We start from the raw sequence: 22,299 nt of genomic DNA, 5'->3' as shown, positions 1-22,299 counted from the left end.
TGATGTGGGTAGTGGTTGATGGGTTAGGGTTGTGGGTTGGATATAAATTGGATATGGATTTGGGCTTAGGGGTTTTGGAGTATTTTGGGCTTGGGTTATGAAATGATTTTGGATTTTAGGAATTGGTTGGGGGTTATTTTGGAATGGATTTTGAGGGTGTAGGTTGGTATTAGATTTTTAGGTGATGTGGGATTGAGTTTAGGTTAGGGGGGTGAGAAAAATGGATTTTGAAGAATTAAGGATTTATGGGCCTTAGGTGGGTTTAGATTTTTTTGGATTCGGAGATGGAGCGGTGGAAGGTATAGGAGGTGGTAGGCGTCCCAAGTCTCGTTTTTTAATTTTATTTATTTTTTTGAAAATTTTGAAATCATTGGTTTGATCGAGATACCACGTGTTGGCAAATCGGGCTTTTTAGGCCCGTTGGTGAACTTTATCGAAAATTTGACGTTTTTGATTTTGGAAGCGGAGCGGTGAATATTGGGAAAACGTAAGGTAGGCCGAGTCCTTTTGGTGGCCTCCTAAACCATTGAGAGGTCTTAGGGGCCTCGGTTTAATTAAAACATCACTTTTTAGTGATTTGGGCTTTTGAAGCCCGTTGGCCAATTTTGTCGAAAAATCGATGTTTTGAGTGGAGCGGGATAGATGGGAACATGCCAAATCTTTTTGGTGGACCTACTAACTCATTGAGAGGTGTTAGAGGCTTTGATTTGTCAAAAAATGTCATATTTCGATTGATTTGGGCTTTTGAGGCCCGTTGGCAATTTTTATTGAAAAGTCTGTATTTTTGGGCCCTTTCGAGTATTGGCCCATTCAAATTGGGGTGTCTACACATATGTTATCTAACAAATGGGTGTTTAGAGTAAAATAGAAATCAGATGGTTCGATTTAGAGATATAAGGCTCGGCTCGTGGCAAATGGTTTTCATCAACATGAGGGGTTGGACTACACAGAAACCTTTAGTCCGGTGGTCAAACATACTACAGTAAGGGTAGTTATTTCCTAGGCAGTTTTTAATCAGTGGCCTATCCGGCAACTAGATGTTCAAAGTGCATTTCTAAATGGATTTCTTACAGAAAAGGTCTATATGAAGCAACCACGAGGATTTGAAGATCCAAAATTTTCAAATTATGTCTGTAAATTACGACGTTCAATCTCTAGCTTGAAACAAACACCGCATGCTTGGTTACAACGATTTTTAGATTTTCTAGCCGCATTGGGTTTCATAGAGTCCAAAGCTGATTATTCCTTGTTTGTTTACAATAACAATGGAATTCTTGTCTACTTACTTGTTTATGTAAATGACATACTTGTCACAGGCAACTACTCAAAGCATATCAATCATTTTCTTCATGCTCTCAATACTAAATTCGATACGAAGAACCTGGGCCCACTTCAATATTTTCTTGGTCTTGAAGCCAAATATACCAAGGATGGTTTATTTCTATCTCAAGTCAAGTATGCCACAGATCTGCTAACTTGTCTTAAAATGACTGATGTAAAACCCTTGCCAACTCCTATTGTCAGTGGTCAAAAGCTTTCTGCTATAGAAAGAGAACTTCTTCCAGACCCCTCCAACTATAAAAATGTTGTTGGAGCACTCCAATACCTAACTCTCACACGACCTGATCTCAGCTACTCAATGAATCAAGTCTGCCAATTTATGCATTGGCCTACTACAGCTCATTGGATAGCAGTTAAACGTAGCCTACGCTATATCAAAGGAACCATTACTGATGGTATTCGGTTTCAAAAGGGAAACTTGTTTATTCAAGGTTTTTCAGACTCAGACTATGTGGGTGATCCAGATGATAAACTTTCTACAAGAGAATACTGAATCTACTTAGGAAATAATCTTATTTTCTGGAGTTCAAAAAAATAGAAGGCTATGTCCAAATCGAGCACAGAATCTGAATACCACCAACTTGCCTTAGCAGAAACTGAAATTTCTTGGCTGAGACAATTATTACGAGATTTATTTGTCTTTCTATCTTCACCTCCGGTGCTTTGGTGTGACAATATAAGTTCCATTGCTCTTGCCTCAAATCCTATATTTCATTCACGTACCAAACATCTAGAAGTCGATTACCATTATATTAGGGAAAAGGTTGTTCACAAGGAACTAGTGGTTTACTACATCAACACCACTGATCAGGTAGTTGATATTTTCACAAGCGGACTTTGTACATTGCGATTTCAATTTTTGATGTCCAAACTGTTAGTACAGGATCTTCCCATCAGTTTGCGGGGGTGTGATATCTTAAGTGAGGAAACCTCTCCTAGGATTTCTCAATCGGTTTCAAAAGACTCAAAAGAGTCAACTCACATCACTTAATTCTCTCCTATAATTTCTCCCTAAAATCTTGATTAGTTGTTGCCTATTTTGAATTCTACAATTTTTGTATTTTAAATTTGATTTGTAACTATCCCATAATTTTAGGATCTCATGATTGTACATCATTCTATAAATATTCTGTAAATGAATGAGAAAGGTAGGAAATATATTTTCCATCAAAAAATTTTAGCCTTCACTTGAAATAGTATTTTATTTCACGGTTTAATCAATTCATAAAAGATGACATCGCGATTGCCATCACAGGACCAAACTTTTTTTTTTTTCATTCTTCTTTACTACTATTTTGTTTTCTCCAATAAAAAGCACACATTACCTTATAGTTCTACAATCCTTCTTAATTCACTTTTGTCTTCTATGATTTCTATTTTTAATTTAAATCTCTCTAATGAGAGTTTTTATATATTTTTTAAGCTACTTAATACTACTTTTTTATGTTCTTGGGAGAATCATGACATACTTGATCTGGTAAGCAATTGGCTCAGACATATCATAAAATGAGTGGGATGCGACAGTGACGGACTTCAAAGATAGTTTGTGATCACCAACAAGCACGATTAGATTTTTGATCATTCATGAGCATGTCACTTTTGAAATCAATGACAATTATTCAATGCAAGAAATTACAAATTTCGTTTTCAAATGACCATGCAATTGTGGGAGGATGCTAGAAAATTGGATGCAATCATATTATGATAAGTTACATGTTATCATTATCAATATATCTCATTATAAAATGAAGACGGTAACGGAGAATAATATATGTAGCAATATATATTAGGATATTTTACATTATGAAATATTAGTAAATTAGAATAATTATATTAGACTATTTCCATACCTTAGTTGATGTAATATCTATAAATATCCAATTAGGGTTCACGTAACGATGACCAAGAATCATCAATAAAATTCAGATTTTACATGAAAAAAATAATTTATTGATATTTATTGGATAATAAGACATGAAATCCAATGTATTAGGCACGACTAGTTTGTGGACAAGATCATGGTCTATGGACTAGACAAAGCCAAGATACACACCCGTTCCACTTTGTACGAGGATACCCGATTATCAAAAATAAAATAAAAAATGAAACCCATTGGGACATTTATAAATATTATATCAACTAGGACATAAAAACTAATTAAATACAAATATTTTAATCTATCAATACTTCTTAAAGGATAATATTCTAATTAATATATTTTATATATATCATTTTACATCACAACTTTTTATTTGTGATGAGATACCCTAACAATGATACAATGCATTTCATGCACCTTAATACAATTCATCTTAAGAGATAGTTAAAATAGGACTATGATATTAACAGGCCATTATATTATAAACAAATATAAGTGATTTTATTCAAACATCACACTATATAATAAAATCACTTCTAGATCTTATTCATTATTATCAACAAAAGGGACTTTAAAAAAAATTATGAGTTGTATCACACGGTCTGCGTTGGACATTGGTCCAATATTGAGTTGGTGTGCAGATAGACATAAATTTATCTCCTCGAGATACAAACTAAAAAATTTACGACTTTCTATGCAGTGCCAGGTCAATTGGACCCAGTGTCAAACGCAGGAAACTGAAATACAAATCGAGCTATTCTAATCTGACCCTACAACTTATCGGGTTATTGAAACGGGTCAAAACTGATTCATTAACATCCATAGCTTGGCGTTTTCAATCAAAATCTTTTTCCGCGTGGCGATTTGGGGTGGCGATATTATTGTCCTTTCCTCTCCAACAACTGGTCCAACGACCAATATGCACCTTCAATGCTGTCTGACACAAGTCGCGGGCCCACACGCCTATTTCAAAACCATCGTCAACAATACACGTAGACAGTCCCACATACAGCGTATCTTCCAAAGCTACGTGGCACGTTTTGGTAGGAATTTTTAAATACATTGGACTCCTAACCAAGCCGTTGCAACCCAATGTGTTTTATCTTCAAATCAAAAGTTGGCACCGTACGTTATCAGCATTCCACGTCAGTCCAACGTAACGTAAGACACGTTACCTATATCTGCACCTAAAACTATATTCAATGTATTCGTCTCATTCTTCTTCTCCTTCTTCTTCTTCTCTTTTTATTCAAACCTAACCCTAATTTTCTCTTCCTTCTCATCTTCTCTATAACAACAACCATGATTCTTACAGAAGCTTTCGATTCCTCTGATTCATGTCCAATTAAACTCTCAACAACACTTCTAATTAGTTTCCTAGAAAGGATTCAAGAAACCGCACTCGATTCCTTCGGTGATTCGAACTTCGATCCAAAGCTCTACATCGATATGTCGTTGAAGTTCAGTTTATCGAAGACGCAAGAGGCTTTCGATAAGTTACCTAGATCGAGGAACGGATCGGTTCCTGTTCGAGATCTGAAATTGTTTATCTCGAGGTATTTGAACGATGCAGGTAGCGATTTGGTGTACGTTGAGCCGATGGATTTTTTGCCGGAACCGGTGGGGTTTTTGCCGAAGGTGAAGAATTTGAAGGTTCGAGCGTGGGCGTTGGAGGTACATTCTCTGTGGAAGAATTTGAGTCGGAGAGTTTCCGATGATGTAATAGCTCGGCCGGAATTACACACTCTTCTGCCGTTGTCGGGGCCAGTGATCGTTCCTGGATCGCGGTTCAGAGAGATTTATTATTGGGATTCGTACTGGGTGATTAGGTTAGTTTTTAGTGTAATGATTTTCGGACGCCTCCACCACAGAACTTTGATCCGTTGTCTCGGGATACGTATACTCATAGAGTTTTTTCTTGTGTATCCCGAGGCAACTGATCTACGGTTCTCTGATGGGGGCGTCATATTATCACGGTTCTAGTTTTTAATCTGGAAACACTTACGTCAACTTAAGTGTGAGATTTTGGGAGATAATCCTAATCCTTACGAATATCGTACCCAATCAAACTTCGTTTGACTCACACGCATCGACTCGATCGGATCAAATGAATAATATTAATTTATTAAATAATTAAAATGGCTATAAAATATTTAAAACAATATTAAATTTTGTTTTTTAATATAATTACATAGAACTGCGTAACTCAGTCGAGTTTCTAAGATGAGGTATATATACACACCGACTCTTCCGAGTTAATGAGTCGACTCGAATATCAATGACCAACTCACTTTGTAGTGTAATAATTGAGTTAACCTGACTCGAGGACTTTTTTGGACTCTCTTTCACATACACGTCCGAAGGTTTTATTTGTCTTTTTATGGTTACTGGACTTCTTTGTCACATGTGCCTACGCTCTTTTTAGAATAGACTTAACTATAGTCGTATTGTTATCGTGATATAAGCCTTTTTGTTTTTCCTTTTTGTTTTGTTTTTTTTTTTTTTTCTTTTTTAAGAGTTCGGCTAGCCTTACTAAGTTAATAAGGATTTCACCCTTATTGATCCTGGGGACCACCTTGTGACATCCAAAACATGGTACGATGCTGAGTCGTAGAGGACAAAATTCTGTGAATTTTGAAAATATATATATTTTTTACCATTAAATTTTTATTTTAAATTTTGGAGTTAGGTAGAAGTTTGGTTGCCGTCCATAGCCCAAAAATAATTGGTTTTTTTTTTGTGTTTTTGTTTTATTTGGGATTTGAGTATTTTGATGAAATTTAGAGGTTTGTGTTGTTGTATTGCTAATGTGGTAATCCATTTTAGCAAAACGACTCTTACTAAGGTTTAAAATCTTTAGGAAGTTAGTAACGAAAATCTTTCTCTTTTTTTAATAATTATAAACATTGACACCTAACTTTTGCTTATTACATCACAATAAAAATAAAAATAAAAAATAAAAAATAAAAAATAAATAATTAATAAGTAAATGTAAGTTTGGGTGTCAATCAAATCTCTCTCTTTGATAATTTCTACTTTTTAGATTTAGGATTTTATATGAGTCTTAAACAAGTGCATTGTTTGAATGTGTTATAATAATGCTTTGAAATGTTGGTTATAAACTAAACTTTTGTAAGTTTCAATCTTTAATTAGGATGTGATAAATAATTTAAGAAGTTGAGTGTAATAACTAAAAGTTGGGGTGCCAATAGCAGTTCGAAAAGAAAAAAAATAAGTTAATAATCATAATAATTTATAATTCTCAAAATAAAATTTCTTTTTATTTTATTTTTTATGGTGATTTCCATTATGCTATCTAAATTCATTTCTATGTACTTTTCAATACAAATTTTTTTCATCTATTTTTGTTTTTTTGAAAAGGTATGCATGAGTTTGGTGGAGCCGAACAAATTTTAATAACACTAATGCTGAAATGACCTAAAATGGACCTCTTTTCACACTTTTCTGACACTGAAATGGGCATAGAAGCATAGATGCTTTTAACTTGATGGTTCTGTGCGCACTTGTCGGCATTTAAAAAGTATGAAATTAGGTACAATCTTGACGTCCTCTAGCACGACTCTTTTATTAATAATACACAAGTACCCATTGGCTTTATTCAAAAGTCGTTCTCAACACTGGCTTCCTGAAAATGACGCTGACATGGTGGTGTGGATGGAGCCATAGATGCTTTACACTCTGTTTTTCAAGGACCATTCAGACCCCCATAGCAGCAGCATAGCAGTGTTGTAAGTCAGTTTAGCATTTTCCTTTCCCTTTTTTACAAACAATCCTAGACCACATGAAAAGATGCAATTTTGAATTTCTGGGCCTAATAGCACAAAACCATAGATCTTTTTTCCTTGTGTATCCCGATGAAAAATATCTATGATTCTGTGCTCTTGCCACGTCAATCGCATGCATACCTGGTATGTTTTGCGCCACTTCGATTTGTCACGACTCATTTGGTAATGCTTCCAGCTTTGGATATATTATTATTTCAAAACCATGCTGGAGAAGTGTAGTGTGAGCTCCATTAGTATAATAACAATAAACAATAATTTTATGCAACAAAAATTAAAACTTAACTATTGGCACTCCAACTTTTACTTATTACACCCCAATTAAAAATAAAGAAAATAAGTGAATGGTTGAGAATAAGTAAAAGTTGGGTGCCAATAGAACCTCTCTCTCTCTCTCTCTCTCTCTCTTTGTGTGATAGATTTGTATTTTTTGGGTGTAGGATTTTCTATGAGCCTAAATGCCTAATCATAATTATAAAAAATTACAGAAGCAGTTTGAACGAGTGTTATAGAGTTTTGTAATATTGAGATTAAAATTTGAGCCAAACCTTTGTAACGTTTGAAGAGTGCTTTTAATCTTTAACTGAAGTGTGATAAATAATTTAAGAAATTTGGGTGTAATAAGTAAAATTTGGGGTGCCAATAGAAACTCTCTTTATTTTTAACACTTGTGCTAAAAACCAGACCAAAACGGTTGTTCGATCAGGTTCGAGTGGATTTTGTAACAAAATTAAATCATCCAGTGAACCACCCGTTCGGTGAATATTATTTTTTTATGAAAATAAATAAAAATATAATTTAAGAAAATATTACACTAATTACATATTTTTTAATCTTTTAATAAATATAAATTAGTCCAACCAAATTGAAACAGGTCTGACCAAGTTTGATAAATGTTTTATTTAATCATTTGTTCATATACAGTGAGTGTTATGTTTCCTAGGGTATATATATTTCTCGTTTTTGGTGAAAGCATGTAATCTGTTACTGCGAGTCTTCTCTTCATAGTAGAATCAATGTGATTCGTGGATGTACCTCAATCTTGAGGGAACCATGTAAAATCTCTATGTTTCTGTGAGTGATTGTATCTTGTTTTCTTTCTCTCGATTCATTTTCTTGGTTCGATTGCCTCTGCTTTTCTTAACAATGGGCCACCTCAAAATTCAAGGGAGTTGAGTTGAGTTGGTGGGATCAATGTTTATTTTGCTTTCTGTCCATGTCTAAGTTTGATTTATTTTTGTTTTTAGATTTTTTTTAATTAGTCGTTTTCTTCCTCTAAAAAATTATATGTCATCAGGGGATTGCTAGCTAGCAAAATGTATGAGACTGCAAAGGCAATGGTGTATAATCTTATTTCCCACATAGATGAATATGGACACATTCTGAATGGAGCAAGGACTTATTATAGTAATCGGAGGTAATATTGTTTCTTCTACATTCTTATATCCTACTCTGTTGTTCTTCTACATTTCTCATTGTAATTTCTCATTGATTTTTGATTTAGTATTTCCTTTTCGTTAATAGTATTCATACAATAAACAAAATCATTTCATCCCCATTGTAGTTCTCAATCATTAGAACATCAATGGAGATAGTCAAAGTAAATATGAACTCAATTTTAATGTGGAAAGGATGAACAAGATTCATTTAGCCAACCCCAAATATTTTGCATAAGGCTTTTTTATGAGAGATTCTATTGCCACAGCAATTTTTTCTAATGCCGCCCCAATACATATGTAAATCACCAAAAAAAGTAGCACACATCTTGAGGTGGCATTAGCAAAAGTTGGTGTGAGAATAGAAGCTCTTTATTATTATTGTTGTTCCCAATCATTTCATGGAAATAGTGAACGCAGAGATGAACTCACTTTCAATAATAGAAGACTTGGCTTTGGTCAGAGTGGAATGGAGGAAAAAGACTTCTTGTTGTTACCATAAGTAACCTGCCTGAAAGATGGAATTTCATGGAGTGTTGGAACTTGATTTACCTCTTAAAAATTACCGATACCAAAAAAAATCTAGATATCGAGTTATGTTTGAAGATGCTTTTCCATAGAGTGTTCATTGCTTGAACTATTTCTAGATTGGGTCATTTCTGGTTGATGAGATCTCTTAGGTTGGACCATAAATTTTAGCCTATATTACTATCAATTCTAAAAAAAATTCCATGTGTGGCTTCTCTTTATTTGTTTGAAATCTAAACTTTGAGCATTATGGAATTTTTTTGCAGCCAACCTCCACTTCTTAGTGCAATGGTATTGGAGATATACGAGAGAACTGGTGATTTGGATTTGTTGAAAAGCTCTCTCCCTGCACTTATCAAAGAACATCGCTTTTGGAATTCAGGTACTGCGGTGCTCATTTATAGAACTGCTTAAGAATCTTGATTGGTTTCACTCTGCCCAATTCCCCAATCATTAGGATCATAGTATTTCACTCGCATTTCTCTTTTTCAGAAATCCATAAGGTGACTATTCAGGATGCTAGAGCGCATAAACACACGTTAAATCGATATTTTGCAATGTGGAACAAACCCAGGCCCGAAACTTCAACTATTGTATGTCCTGCTGTTTTGTTTTCCCCCCATTTTAATGAACTTTGGAGATTATTTTGTATCGAAGATTAATGTAACCAATGACTTGAAATTGTCTCCAAAATACAGGACAAGGAATCTGCTTCCAAGCTCTCCAATGATCACGAGAAACAACAATTTTACCGCGAATTGGCTACAACAGCTGAATCTGGATGGGATTTCAGTTCTAGATGGATGAGGTAAATTGATAATAGTTCATTTTGTATCATTTATAAATTCCAATTTGATGTTTGATTTATATCTCTATGAGCAAATATTTTTAGATATAAGGGGTCTAGCTATGTTGTTACAGGAATCAAACTGATCTAACAACATTGGCTACGACATCAATTATTCCCGTGGATTTGAACGTATTCATATTCAAGGTATGATTGAGAAATCTTCGGAAGCACTAAATGTCCACTTGGGAATTACGGGGCGAGAACTGATGTATCTGTTATTGTTAGATGGAGCTTGGCATAGCTGTCATGGCAAGAATTATTGGGGAGAACTCCATTGCAGAACAATTCTTCGAAGCTTCTCAAGAAAGACGAATGGCGATGAATTCCATCTTTTGGAATGCTGAAAAGGGACAATGGCTTGATTACTGGCTCACTAGTAGAAGTGTATGTGAGGTATGTGGCTTACATGTGAATTTGGTTGAAGTAAATCTTGTAATTTGTGCGGTTATATTTGATTCCTCCCATCTGATGCTTCAGGGTGTTCATACATGGGAAGCTCAGAACCAAAATCAAAATATTTTCGCCTCAAATTTCATTCCTGTGTGGATTGACTTGTTTTACTCAGGTCAATGATATTCTAAATTCACTCTAATTTTCTAAACATGATATAATTGCATCTTTTATTGGACTTTCAACATGAACTGTTTTGTTTAAGTCAAATATATATGAAAACGAAATTTCTATGTCCAAGATTTCAATGGGACATTAGCAATTTTCAAAACCATACATTTTCTATAATTACTCTTAAAAAGTAATCCCACATTGCCTTTCATTGAAGGGTTTATTTATTATTGTGCAATGACATTTTTTTTTAAATATATTACAAAAATCCATAAAATTATCTTGAAAATAAATATTATCGCACAATGATAATAAAACCCTTGTTTTTTTTTCAAAGACAGAATAGAATTATTTTTTTAGAAATATTAGTGGAAAACTTACGGTTTAGATAGTTACCAATGTACCTATTCAAAGTCAACATCTCGCTATTAGATATGCAACAAAGAATATTTCTGATTTTTGTAATTTCCATTGATTTTAGTGAGAATGACTTTATCATGTAAAAATGTACAGATGAACTTACTGTAGAGAAAGTTATGAAAAGTCTTCAAAATTCAGGCTTGCTTTGTGAAGCTGGAATCGCAACCTCCTTATTAAACTCAGGACAACAATGGTTAGTAAACTGCATTGCATTGCGTACAAATAATGCTAAAATTTCAAAATTTGTATTTGAGGTCACAATAAAGACCGAGACCCTTTTTTAATGATTTGAGAGATGGGAAATTACACAGGGATTTCCCGAATGGCTGGGCACCGCTACAACACATGATTGTTGAAGGTCTTGCGAGATGCGGCTCAAAAGAAGCAAGGGCCTTGGCAGAGGACATCGCTGTGAGGTGGATCAGGACGAATTATGCCGCCTACAAGAAAACAGGCACAATGCATGAAAAATATGACGTGGAGACTTGTGGAAAGGTTGGAGAGGGTGGTGAATACATTCCTCAGGTTAGGATTATAATTCAAATTTACATTTGTTTTGACAATTATTCTTCTAAGATATCTCATAGAAGACTTAGAAATTGTTTAGAAACATGCATTAATTAGACATGTTTGACACGGTAGAAGCGTTGAGCAATAAGGAGGTCAGGTCTTCTTCATTAGGATAAAATCTTTGATCAACGAGGCAAAACAAGATAAGTAATTCTCTAAAAGAGTTGAAATTTGGATTGATTATTATAAAGAAAGATGATTCAAAATTTCGCTTACAATGGTTTAAATAAACTTTTAGGCGCTTAATTAGTCGCTAATTCTTCATGCAGTCGGACTAGTGCCCCATTATGATAGACTTAACCAAAATAAAAGAACTTCCCTAAAATCATAAAATCTACTCAAACACATAGCTAACCTAAAAATAATAGATTTTTTACTGAATTCAACTCAGGAACCTAAAAGATTAAAATAAGTAAGGAAACCAAAGTAATCAAAAATAGTTAAATCTGAATTCAAAGTGAGATTTGCCCCTTCCCCACCTCCATCCAATAAAATATGAGAAATTATATTACATATAGGATCAGATTCTATCGAATCAAGAAAAATACGATCTCTATCGCGCAAGTGCAAAATCCAACTTTCAGGACTTATCCTCGAGATCAGTATCAATGGAATTTGTATTATCAGGATACGTATAATATTCTAACAATTGGATTTCATTTTTTTTATGGGTAAGCTGGACTTGAGCCCACGACCTTGGAGTTGCTTTGCAATGTGTCAAACCAACTGAGCTATGTCAAATTTCATGTTTAAATGGCCCAAGAACTATGAGATTAACCCGAAGTTAGGATGAAGTTGCAGTTAATAGGATTTCTCTAATCCTTATGGAAAGGACTTCTCTACTCCTCCTTTCCCAAGAGGAAGATTGATTTTTTTTTTTTTTTTCTGATAACTAAAGATAATTTCATTAAAATTGGGCGAGATGACCAACAATAAGAAATGAATCAAATGATACAACCAAAGGGTACCACACATGCAAATCGGACCTAACACAACAAACTTGCTGCCATCTAACCAAAATATCCTCAAAGAAGATTCCCTTAAACTAAAAAAATAAAAAGCCCAACACGGACAACTTCACATCTTCCCATAGAAGCACTCCTGCCCTTAAAGTCTACTATTTCGTTCTAACCAAATACCCCACACAATTGTGAAGGGAGTAACAGTTCATAGAAAATCTTGGATCTAGCCATAAGATGCATGTTTGGTAAAGATAACTCCTTGGACCTCCTAAGTCAATACTTACGAATGCCCTCAATCTATGCAATGGGATGTGTTGATTTATCTAGGGGAAAAAAAGGAGTTATAACCAACAACAATTTTTTTTTTTCCTGATTCATCCTTGGAATTAAATACCTCGTTCATTAATTTTTATTATCGAATGCATAGGAATCAGTTGAAAAGCAAAATCTCTTATGATACACCAGATCTGGTTCGGTCAGAATAGAATGTTTTTTGAGTCCATAGAACTGAGCCTTAATATTATTATTTTTCTTCATATATATACAATACATATGCAGCGTTCGGAGACCCCTAAAGAAAACAAAACATTCTGCCAAAGATTTTCAATATATGAGTTAGAAGTTTTGAAATGGCCTGATTTTTTTGAGGATGATATCTATGGTGAAGAGATCACAAAAACTCCTCCCATTCTGAAACTTCTAACCCTATCAAAAGTGATTTACAAATAATGGATGGTCCACGATTCTTAAACTGGGGTTATATATATGTGAAGTTTGTTTATATTTTGCATATGAAATTAATTTTGATCTGATCCGAACCCGACCTGGATCCAATCTATTTCTTATAGGTTTGGAATCCTAAATTCTAATAGTTATAGTTAGATCTGATAAAACAGGATCCCAGAAAGGTCCAATCTGATTCTTATCGAGTTAATTCCAGATCTTATTGTTATCGTTGGTCCCAAATCAATCTGATCCAATCCATTGGAAGCCCTAAAAGACTAATCAAAGATACAAACATAAGTACAAGGTTCTTTATTGTGATCAAGTTCTTATTTGATCTTGCATTTTTTTTCTTGGTGTAGACGGGCTTCGGGTGGTCAAATGGAGTGGTGTTGGCATTTTTGGAGGAGTTTGGATGGCCACAAGACCGTCCAATAGATTCCTAATAACCATAGTCAAGCTTAAGCATATATATATGCTTAGGATTCTAGACAACGTGTTTTGTCTTATATGGGCATCGTGGACGAGGTGGGCCAAAGACAACCTGGGTTCAACCTGATAGATGGGTGAGCCTGGGCCAAGTTATGTAGAAGATGAGTTGAGCTTTTACTCAACTCAAGCTCAATAATTAGGTCGAGCTCAGGTTGAGGGTTTGGACAACCTAAACCTGATGCTATGTATTACTATATAAGTTTTTATTTTTATGTTTAATATTATATTAGTTAGATATGTTTATTTATTTTCATATTATTGTTTTAATTATTTCTTCTTACATATATTCGAAGGAAAGTGTCATCGAGAATTTTTTTTTTTTAATTATAATTATATTTAGCTCTTTGATTCCATCTATTATTTGTGGACAGTTGGATATTATTAATGTGGGCTTTGATTTTGTATGGTTTGTCTGGATTTCAAAGTTTAATAAACTTTATTAACTAATTAAAATGAACGTAAATTCCGTGGCAAAATAAATATCCAGCTTCATGATTCATAATAGGAAATAAATTCCGTGGACAAGTGAATTCCTCCTAGATTGTATCTACAAAAATCGTTAGAGTCGTCCTATAGTGACTATGCAAGACACTAAGCTGATGTGGATGTATTCATAAAACCCTAGATGCTTTACATGTGTATCTTTAGGAAAGCATTTATGATTTCGTGCACACATCTCCCATCAGCTCAGTTTCTAATGCAGTGTCATGTGCAGTCACTTTGGCATTTTCTTAATCATTAAAAAGTTAAGGTGAAGGGGGTAAATGTCTGAGAATAAAATTAGGAGGTAAAAAAATAATTTAGGTCAAGGTGAAGGGGTAAGCATGTGAGAATAAAATTAGGAGGTAAAAAAATAATTTTCCCAAGGCTGGGGAGAGAAATCATTTTCCCTTCAATTGATAAATCACTTCGGACGTAAAATGCGCAAACATACACTTGAAAACCACATTTTCCATATCATTAGAAGTGTGCATGTAAATCATCCAAATTATATTACACATCCCAATTGGCTTAAGAATTATATATATAGAGATACTTTAATTCAATATAAATGTTGCTCCTCTACTAACAGCCTCTAATTAATATTAATTGAAAATTTATTTTCAGACATTATTTTATTTATCAAGAATAGTATATTAATAAATTTCTAGTTTTAAGATTCCAAATGAATTTCATTATAATAATAATGTTTTATTTCTTTGCACAAATACACCATTATTGTTTTCTAGTAACAATAATCACCAATATTTTATTAATCCTGATAAAATGATTCCTCCATGTTGCAATTGTGTATCCCAATGAGTATAGATCTATGATTCTAGCACATGTCACGTTAGGGAGAGTCAATTGTGTAGAGTTTGTCACATGGGAGAGTCATTTTATCATTAATAATATTTTATTAATCATTTTTATAAATAAAAAAGTATCAATATTTCTTAAAAATATTCCTTAAGAAAAAGGTAGTGCTAGTCACGTATATTGTGTGGACCCTTTCGTCCCACCTCATAAAATGGTGACTCATCGAAGAATCTCTGGTTACTTTCTCAAAGGCGCTAACACATGGTTTCATATGCTATATCTCGTATTGTCCCAATCGTTTACAAGTCAAAGGAGTTAAATCGATTTAATTATGAGAGGTGCCAATTTTTACTTATTACACCCCAATGTAAAATGAAGAATATAAGTAAATGGCTGATGGTAAGTAAAAGTTGAGGCAACCACCAAATGGGTGGCCAAGTGGTAGCACTTCGGGATCAAGGGGTGTGCCCCCCCTGTGGTCTCAAGGTCAATTCCCACCGACTACTAATATTAGTAGTCACGGATCATAGGATTAAAATCCTGTTTCACAAGCCTTGTTTTGAGAGAAAGGAATAGTTGGTGTGCACAAGTTGCCCAAAGACCCTTCTAATAAAAAATAAAAAAAAAGTAAAAGTTGAGGTGTCAATAAAAACTCTCCCAAATTTTTATTAGATATTGTCAATAATAAATTTCATGATCTACCTCGAGATGCATAAAATCAGACCATAAATGATATTCAATTGATTTTTGATAAAAAGAGAGATTCAAATCTTAGTTTTATCCTCTAATTAATAGTCAAATATATATATATATATATATATATATATATATATATATATGGAAATGTTCAGCAACAAACATTTTGGCAAAACATTTTTCAAAACATGAGTTAGAGGTTTTGGAATGGGCTGATTTTTGGTGGGGATGATCTCTACGGTGAGGAGATCATCATTACCAAAAATCAGCCCATTCCAAAACTTCTAACCCCATCAAAAATGGTTTACAAAAAATGGACGGTCCACAATTTTTCAACTTGTAAACTGGGGCTAGAAGTTTTGAAATGGGCTGATTTTTGGTGAGGATAATCTCCTCACCGTAGAGATCATCCTCACCAAAAATCGGCCCATTCCAAAACCTCTAACTCATGTTTTGAAAAATGTTTTGCCAAAATGTTTGCTAAAATGTTTGTTGCTGAACGGGACCCATATATATATATTAAAGAATGATAGTGTGTATAGTTTTCTTCTCTTCGGACTTTACGTTTGATTGGTTGAAAATGTTGCTTTAATAGTGGCTTTGTTGTTCATGATCTTTTGTAGGGTCTTTGTGTAGATTTCTTCTGTCTAAGTTTTGCGCTTAATCGGTTGAGAATGTTTTTTTAACTTTTGGAGAAAGATTTTAGGATTGATTTTCTCTTTAATCAAAGTCCAAGTCTCTTTTGAAGAACCTTTCTTCATCTTTGGAAGAGTTCTGATAATGGATCGGATTATACCTAGTTACCCAACTCATCTTACCCAAGTTCTTTAGGTATGGGTACAATTTTTTTTATCTAATTAAGAATTCGAGTAAATATATCCACATTTATTCTTATCCGAGTATTTTTAGGGTCGGATATGGATATGCATCTTATCCAACTTAAATACCCATTTATCAAAGTTTAATATGGTAAATTCAAAATAAAATATATGTATAACTCAAAATTAAGGTTTTTCCATCATTTTCACGATGGGGTTTATATATCCGACTTTGATATCCATTTGAAATTTGGGTATAAGTCGAATACGGATATCCTTTAAAAAGGTAGATAAATAGTCGGATATGGACATCCTTAGCATAAGTAGGCAAAAATCGGATATTGATAATTGGATGTAGAGTTAGACAAGGATATGAAAATGATTTGATCTGACCCACACTTGACCCATTGCCAGCCCTTGAGAGCTTCTTCTTCTCTAGAGGGAGAAGTTCTGTCTTATGGGAGAAAATGATCTTGGTTCTCCAAACGGCATAGGCTTTGATATTTATAGTCTCAAGGGAGTAGAAAATTTCCAACTATGCCCCTCTCTTAAATGGGTTTACATAATTGGTTTAAATACTATTTAGCTATTGGTCATATCCAATTCAATGAGTTTTGGACTTAACCACGGACTAACCCATTTGTTGGGTGTATGAGCCCAATACTTAATTTGGATCACTTGAGCTTAGTTGGATCATGGTTTTAACCTGCGAAAACTTGAATCGAAATCGTATGAAGTTTGTTCCCCATCAATTGGCCCCAATGTATATGTGTGGGCCCAACTTTTATTATTTTTAGGGATTGATTTAAATTTTGATGTCTATAGATATTTTTTTGGGTTTAAGATTTATATGAACCTAATCATAATCATAAACAACTACTGAAATCGTTTGAACAAGTGTTATCATATATTTTTAGAATAATGATTTTTTGACACCCCCCTCTAACATACACCCCCATCACATAACTGTAGATCATTTGCCTTGAATACGCATAAACATGAACCTTTTTCTTGTGTTTCCCCATGCAAATGATCTATGATTCTGTGATGAGACATAGGGGGCATCAGTTTATCACAACTCTATTTTTTAATGTTGTGATAGTAATTTGCGCCACACGGTATTTGAATGGTGTGCCTTAATCTTTAATTAGGGTGCAATAAGTAAAAGTTGGGGTGTCAATAACAGCTCTCCTATTTTTATAAATATATTTATATTTGAGAATTTTAATAGTGGATTAATAGATGGATAAATCATAATCACAAATTCTAATTATATGCTTATCACAGACATTCAAAATCAATTCGATGCTTCGGCTTCAGTACTAGTTTGGTTGCATAATCACGAAGTGGGATTACAAGTTACTATATGTCTTTTTATAGTTTTCAATATATATGGCATGATTTTCCCATACCCTTTTGAGATGGGATTAGTCCTTATAGTCACGCATCCTGACTCCTTAGAAGTTTCCAACAGTGGATCAGGAGTTAGGACACCACCTAGTTTTGAACATTCGACCAAGGGGAGCAAAAACCTGTCATTAGTTTTAGAGAATTGCTATTGGCATCCAACTTTTACTTATTACACCCCAGTTTCTTAAATTATTTATCACCCCCAACTAAATATTATAACACGCCATTCAAACATAGAAAAGGTTTGGCTCAAATTATTTTCTCAACATTATAATTAAAATATTATAATACACATTCAAATAATTTTTGTAGTTGTTTACAATTATGATTAGGCAGATTTAAAATCTTAAACCCAAAAAATAGAGATCAACAAATATGAGAACTTCCATTAGCACCCGAACTTTTACTTACTATCAAATATTTACTCATTTTCTTTATTTTTAATTGGGATGTAATAAATGAAAATTGGGGTACCAATAGCAGCGCTCTAGTTTTACTACCGACCCAAGAAGTAAATCTTGATGACCTATAATATATGGTATGTAACTAGGAGCTAGATTGTTACAATAAGTACAAATACATCTATATATATATATAGGGTCAGGTTCAAACGACAATCATTTCAACACACATATAGACAACGCGTTTTGTCTTATATGGGCAAGAATGTTTGGAATGGGCTGATTTTTTGTGAGGATGATCTCTGTGGTGAGGAGATCATCCTTGCCAAAAATCAGCTCATTATGAAACTTCTAGACCGTCCAATTTCTGTTGAAAAATTTTAGACCGTCCAATTTTTGTAAATCAATTTTGATGGGGTTAGAAGTTTTGGAATGGGATGATTTTTTGCCAGGATGATCCCCTCATCACAGAGATCATCCTCACAAAAAATCAGCCCATTCCAAACATTTTTGCCCATGTAAGACAAACACGTTGTCTATATGTGTGTCGCAATGTGTGTCGCAGGAACCCGACCCATAAATATATATATATATATAGGGTCCCGTTCGGCACCCTAAGTTTTACCACACACTTTAACAAACGCGTTTTGTCTTACATGGGTTAGAAGTTTCGGAATGAGCTGATTTTTGGTGAGGATGATCTCTTACCGTAGAGATCATCCTCACCAAAAATCAGCTCATTCCGAAACTTCTAACCCCATCAAAATTGATTTACAAAAAATGGACGGTCCACGATTTTTCAACGTGTAAACATGGGGCTAAACATTTCGGAATGGGCTGATTTTTGGGGAGGATGATCTTCTAATCATAGAGATCATCTTCACCAAAAATCAGCTCATTCCAAAACCTCTAACCCATGTAGGACAAAAAACGTTTGTTAAAGTGTGTGGTAAAACTTAGGGTGCTGAACATTTCCCATATATATATATATATATATACGCGACACACATATAGACAACGTGTTTGTCTTATATGGGCAAAATGTTTGGAATGGGCTGATTTTTTGTGAGGATGATCTCTGTGATGAGGGGATCATCCTGGCAAAAAATCATCCCATTCCAAAACTTGTAACCCCATCAAAATTGATTTACAAAAATTGGACGGTCTATAATTTTTCAACAAAAATTGGACGGTCTAGAAGTTTCATAATGAGCTGATTTTTGGCAAGAATGATCTCCTCACCACAGAGATCATCCTCACAAAAAATCAGCCCATTCCAAACATTTTTGCCCATATAAGACAAAACACGTTGTCTATATGTGTGTTGAAATGGTTGTCGTTTGAACCTGACCCTATATATATAAATCAATTAATAATAATAAAAGATTAACAACTAAAATAAAAATAAAAATTGCATGAGCCAGACTTACTACTTCTCTCTCCTCGGATGGCAATTTCAGACTCCACCAAATTATTCAAATATATTGAACAAGTTATCTTTTTTTTTTATCCGACTAGTTGCACACCAATCTTGAAAAATAACTTTATTTTTTATTATCTTATATTTTAATCTACTAATTGCACTTTAATATCAATAACGTTAAGATTTAAGGTATTCATCTTCTCGTGACTTCATCTTCCCAGATTGAAAGCATGTTTGTTATAATAGGACTAGCAATGATTTGATGTCTAAACTGGTCTACACCGATTCGTAAAAACATTAAAAAATCAGATTTTCGGATCGGATTCAGATTGGAATCTCAGATCTAAAACAATTTCGGATTGGATTCGAATCTACCCAATCTGTTCTGAAAAAATCTGATCCAAACATATTTAATACTTTTTTTTTTATATTCTTAATTTCATAAACCTAGATGTAAGGGTGTTAATGGGTACTTATTTAACCGAAATCGGAACTAAAAACCCCGATTTTGGATCCCTTTTTATTGGAACCAATTAGATCCGAGTCTAAAATGGAACCGAACTGATAGGAATCGGAACCATTAGATTCTATCCAATGGGTACCTGTTGGTAGTACCCATGTACCCAGAACAGATCTATTTTGTCATTACTTTCCATACTAGAGATGACTTAAGGTATTTTTTTTATTTCAAAATAAAAGATAATCCTATATTGACTTTCACTACAGGCTTATTTATTATTGTGCAATGACATTTTTTAAATGTTACACAAATTCATAAAATTATTTATGAAAATAAATGTCATTTCACAATGACAATAAAACTCTTGTTTTTTCAAAGATAAAATATAATTATTTTTTAGAAATATTTATGGAAAACTTATGGTTTTGATAGTGACTAATGTACATATTCAAAGTGGGCACCTTGTTATTAGATTATAGATATGCAGTAAAGAATATTTCTGATTTTGTAATTTCCGTTAAGTAGTAAGATTATCATGTAAAAATATATCCATGAAGTTAGTGTGGAGAAAGTTATGTAAAGTCTTCAAAGTTTAGGCTTGCTTTGTAAAGTTGGAATCGCAACCTTTTTATCAAACTCAGGACAACAATGGTTAGTAAACTGCATTGTGTACAAATTATACTAAAATTTGAAAGAATACATTACTGTGTGGTGGATCAGAACTAACTATGCCGCCTACAAAAAATAGACATGATGCATGAAATGTATGATGTGAAAACTTTTAATGTCTTTCTTTTATTGAAAATTATGATTATTAATAAATAACATAATTATTTTAGCTAATTTTATTATTTTTCTTCTCTCTTTAAATTTTTTTTATAATTTCATGTATATACATTTTTAAAATATATTTTTAAGAAAAATAATTATAAATTTTCAGTTCCTTTACACGCCACTTATATTTATATATAACCTTTATCAATACTAAATTACTTAATATTAATGAGAAATGAATTAACCCGAATGACCCCAACTTGGCTAGGCTTCGGGTTGACCATTTCATGCCTCAGGTTAGACAGGCCACAGGTTAGTGTTTGTCGAATGCCCAACCCGCAGTCTACCCTTTTCAGTTGGGTCTCTCTCAATTATCTCATTGTTGAATGTTTATAATCATAGAAACCTGACCAAGATACTCCCATGAAAATCATCTCTCGTTTCTTTTGTAATTAAGTAGGGAAAATGGTATGTACTAAACAATTAGTCTCTTTACCACTTAGCTGTTGGAGTAAATAAAATTAAAATGCTCAGCAAGTCCTCAATTAGTGGTTGGTAATTAAGTCAAAGGGCAAGTTTGATTATCTAAATCCCATGGAAACAATTACAGAACTACATGATCGCCCCAATTTAGATGAGGTATATACTACTCTTTTGCTTGGTGAAATGGGTTATGAACTCGGATACGCTAACCAACAAAATAAGACACTTTCTTAGAGAGTAAAAATATAATGAAAAAAAAAAACGGAATGATGTTCCACGTCACCACATTCATATTTATATTTATATTTATTTATTTATATGTTTGGTGGGTTCTAATAGAATTGATGTCGCGCATAAGTTCACAATTTAGTTGCATATAATTCGGGTCTAGGTATATTGCCATTTTTGCATTATTCATAATTTTAATTGCATTAACTCTATGTTCAAGTCCTACTATCGAAATCTTATATTTCTAGACTATCACATTGATTCATGTATTTTAATTGTGATGAGTTTTCTAAGTTAAATCAATTATGTAGTTTTTAACATTTGGTAAACCTCTCAATTGAAAGATTAGAATTCTTTGATGAATAAGTTTCTAATTTAGAGAGGAGCTAAGCCCTTTACTCCTTTTTTTAAGTACATATTTCTTTCTCCAAATACTAAGAGATTTTCAATCAACAAAATCAAGATTTACAACAACTCCTCTAGTGTTTAAACATCCAAGCTGATCGTAAAACAGATCAAGGAGTGACTTCAAAATGGTTTCATTTGTCGCAACAAATCAAATCAATGGCTATCTTTACGATTATAGGTAGGTACCCAAATGTTGAATAACTATAGGTTAATCTTTAGCAATCCATATTTGATCTTGAGCATTCACGACATAGTTTACCATTTAATTCCTGCATCATGATTTATGTTAAATCGTGTTAAAGATAATGTAAGCACATGAATACTGTTGCTCAGA

At 33.5% G+C, this 22,299-nt stretch overlaps 1 protein-coding gene across 1 annotated transcript; it reads left to right on the top strand.

Moving 5' to 3' along the window:
• Window positions 1–4,430: 4,430 nt before the first annotated feature.
• On the top strand, window positions 4,431–13,930 carry LOC147390876 (putative trehalase). Its single transcript, XM_086459592.1, has 11 exons — window positions 4,431–5,049; window positions 8,321–8,440; window positions 9,254–9,369; window positions 9,480–9,580; window positions 9,686–9,795; window positions 9,909–9,981; window positions 10,063–10,230; window positions 10,315–10,402; window positions 10,912–11,011; window positions 11,130–11,343; window positions 13,436–13,930. The coding sequence occupies exons 1-11, from the start codon at window positions 4,523–4,525 to the stop codon at window positions 13,517–13,519; spliced, it is 1,701 nt and encodes a 566-aa protein (XP_086315718.1). The 5' UTR covers window positions 4,431–4,522; the 3' UTR covers window positions 13,520–13,930.
• Window positions 13,931–22,299: the final 8,369 nt, after the last annotated feature.

Source organism: Akebia trifoliata, chromosome 11 (genome assembly GCF_017979445.1).
Source record: "Akebia trifoliata isolate Shusen 1 chromosome 11, ASM1797944v1, whole genome shotgun sequence".
Taxonomy (NCBI): Eukaryota; Viridiplantae; Streptophyta; class Magnoliopsida; order Ranunculales; family Lardizabalaceae; genus Akebia; species Akebia trifoliata.
This window is presented reverse-complemented; position numbering and strand designations above follow the sequence as displayed.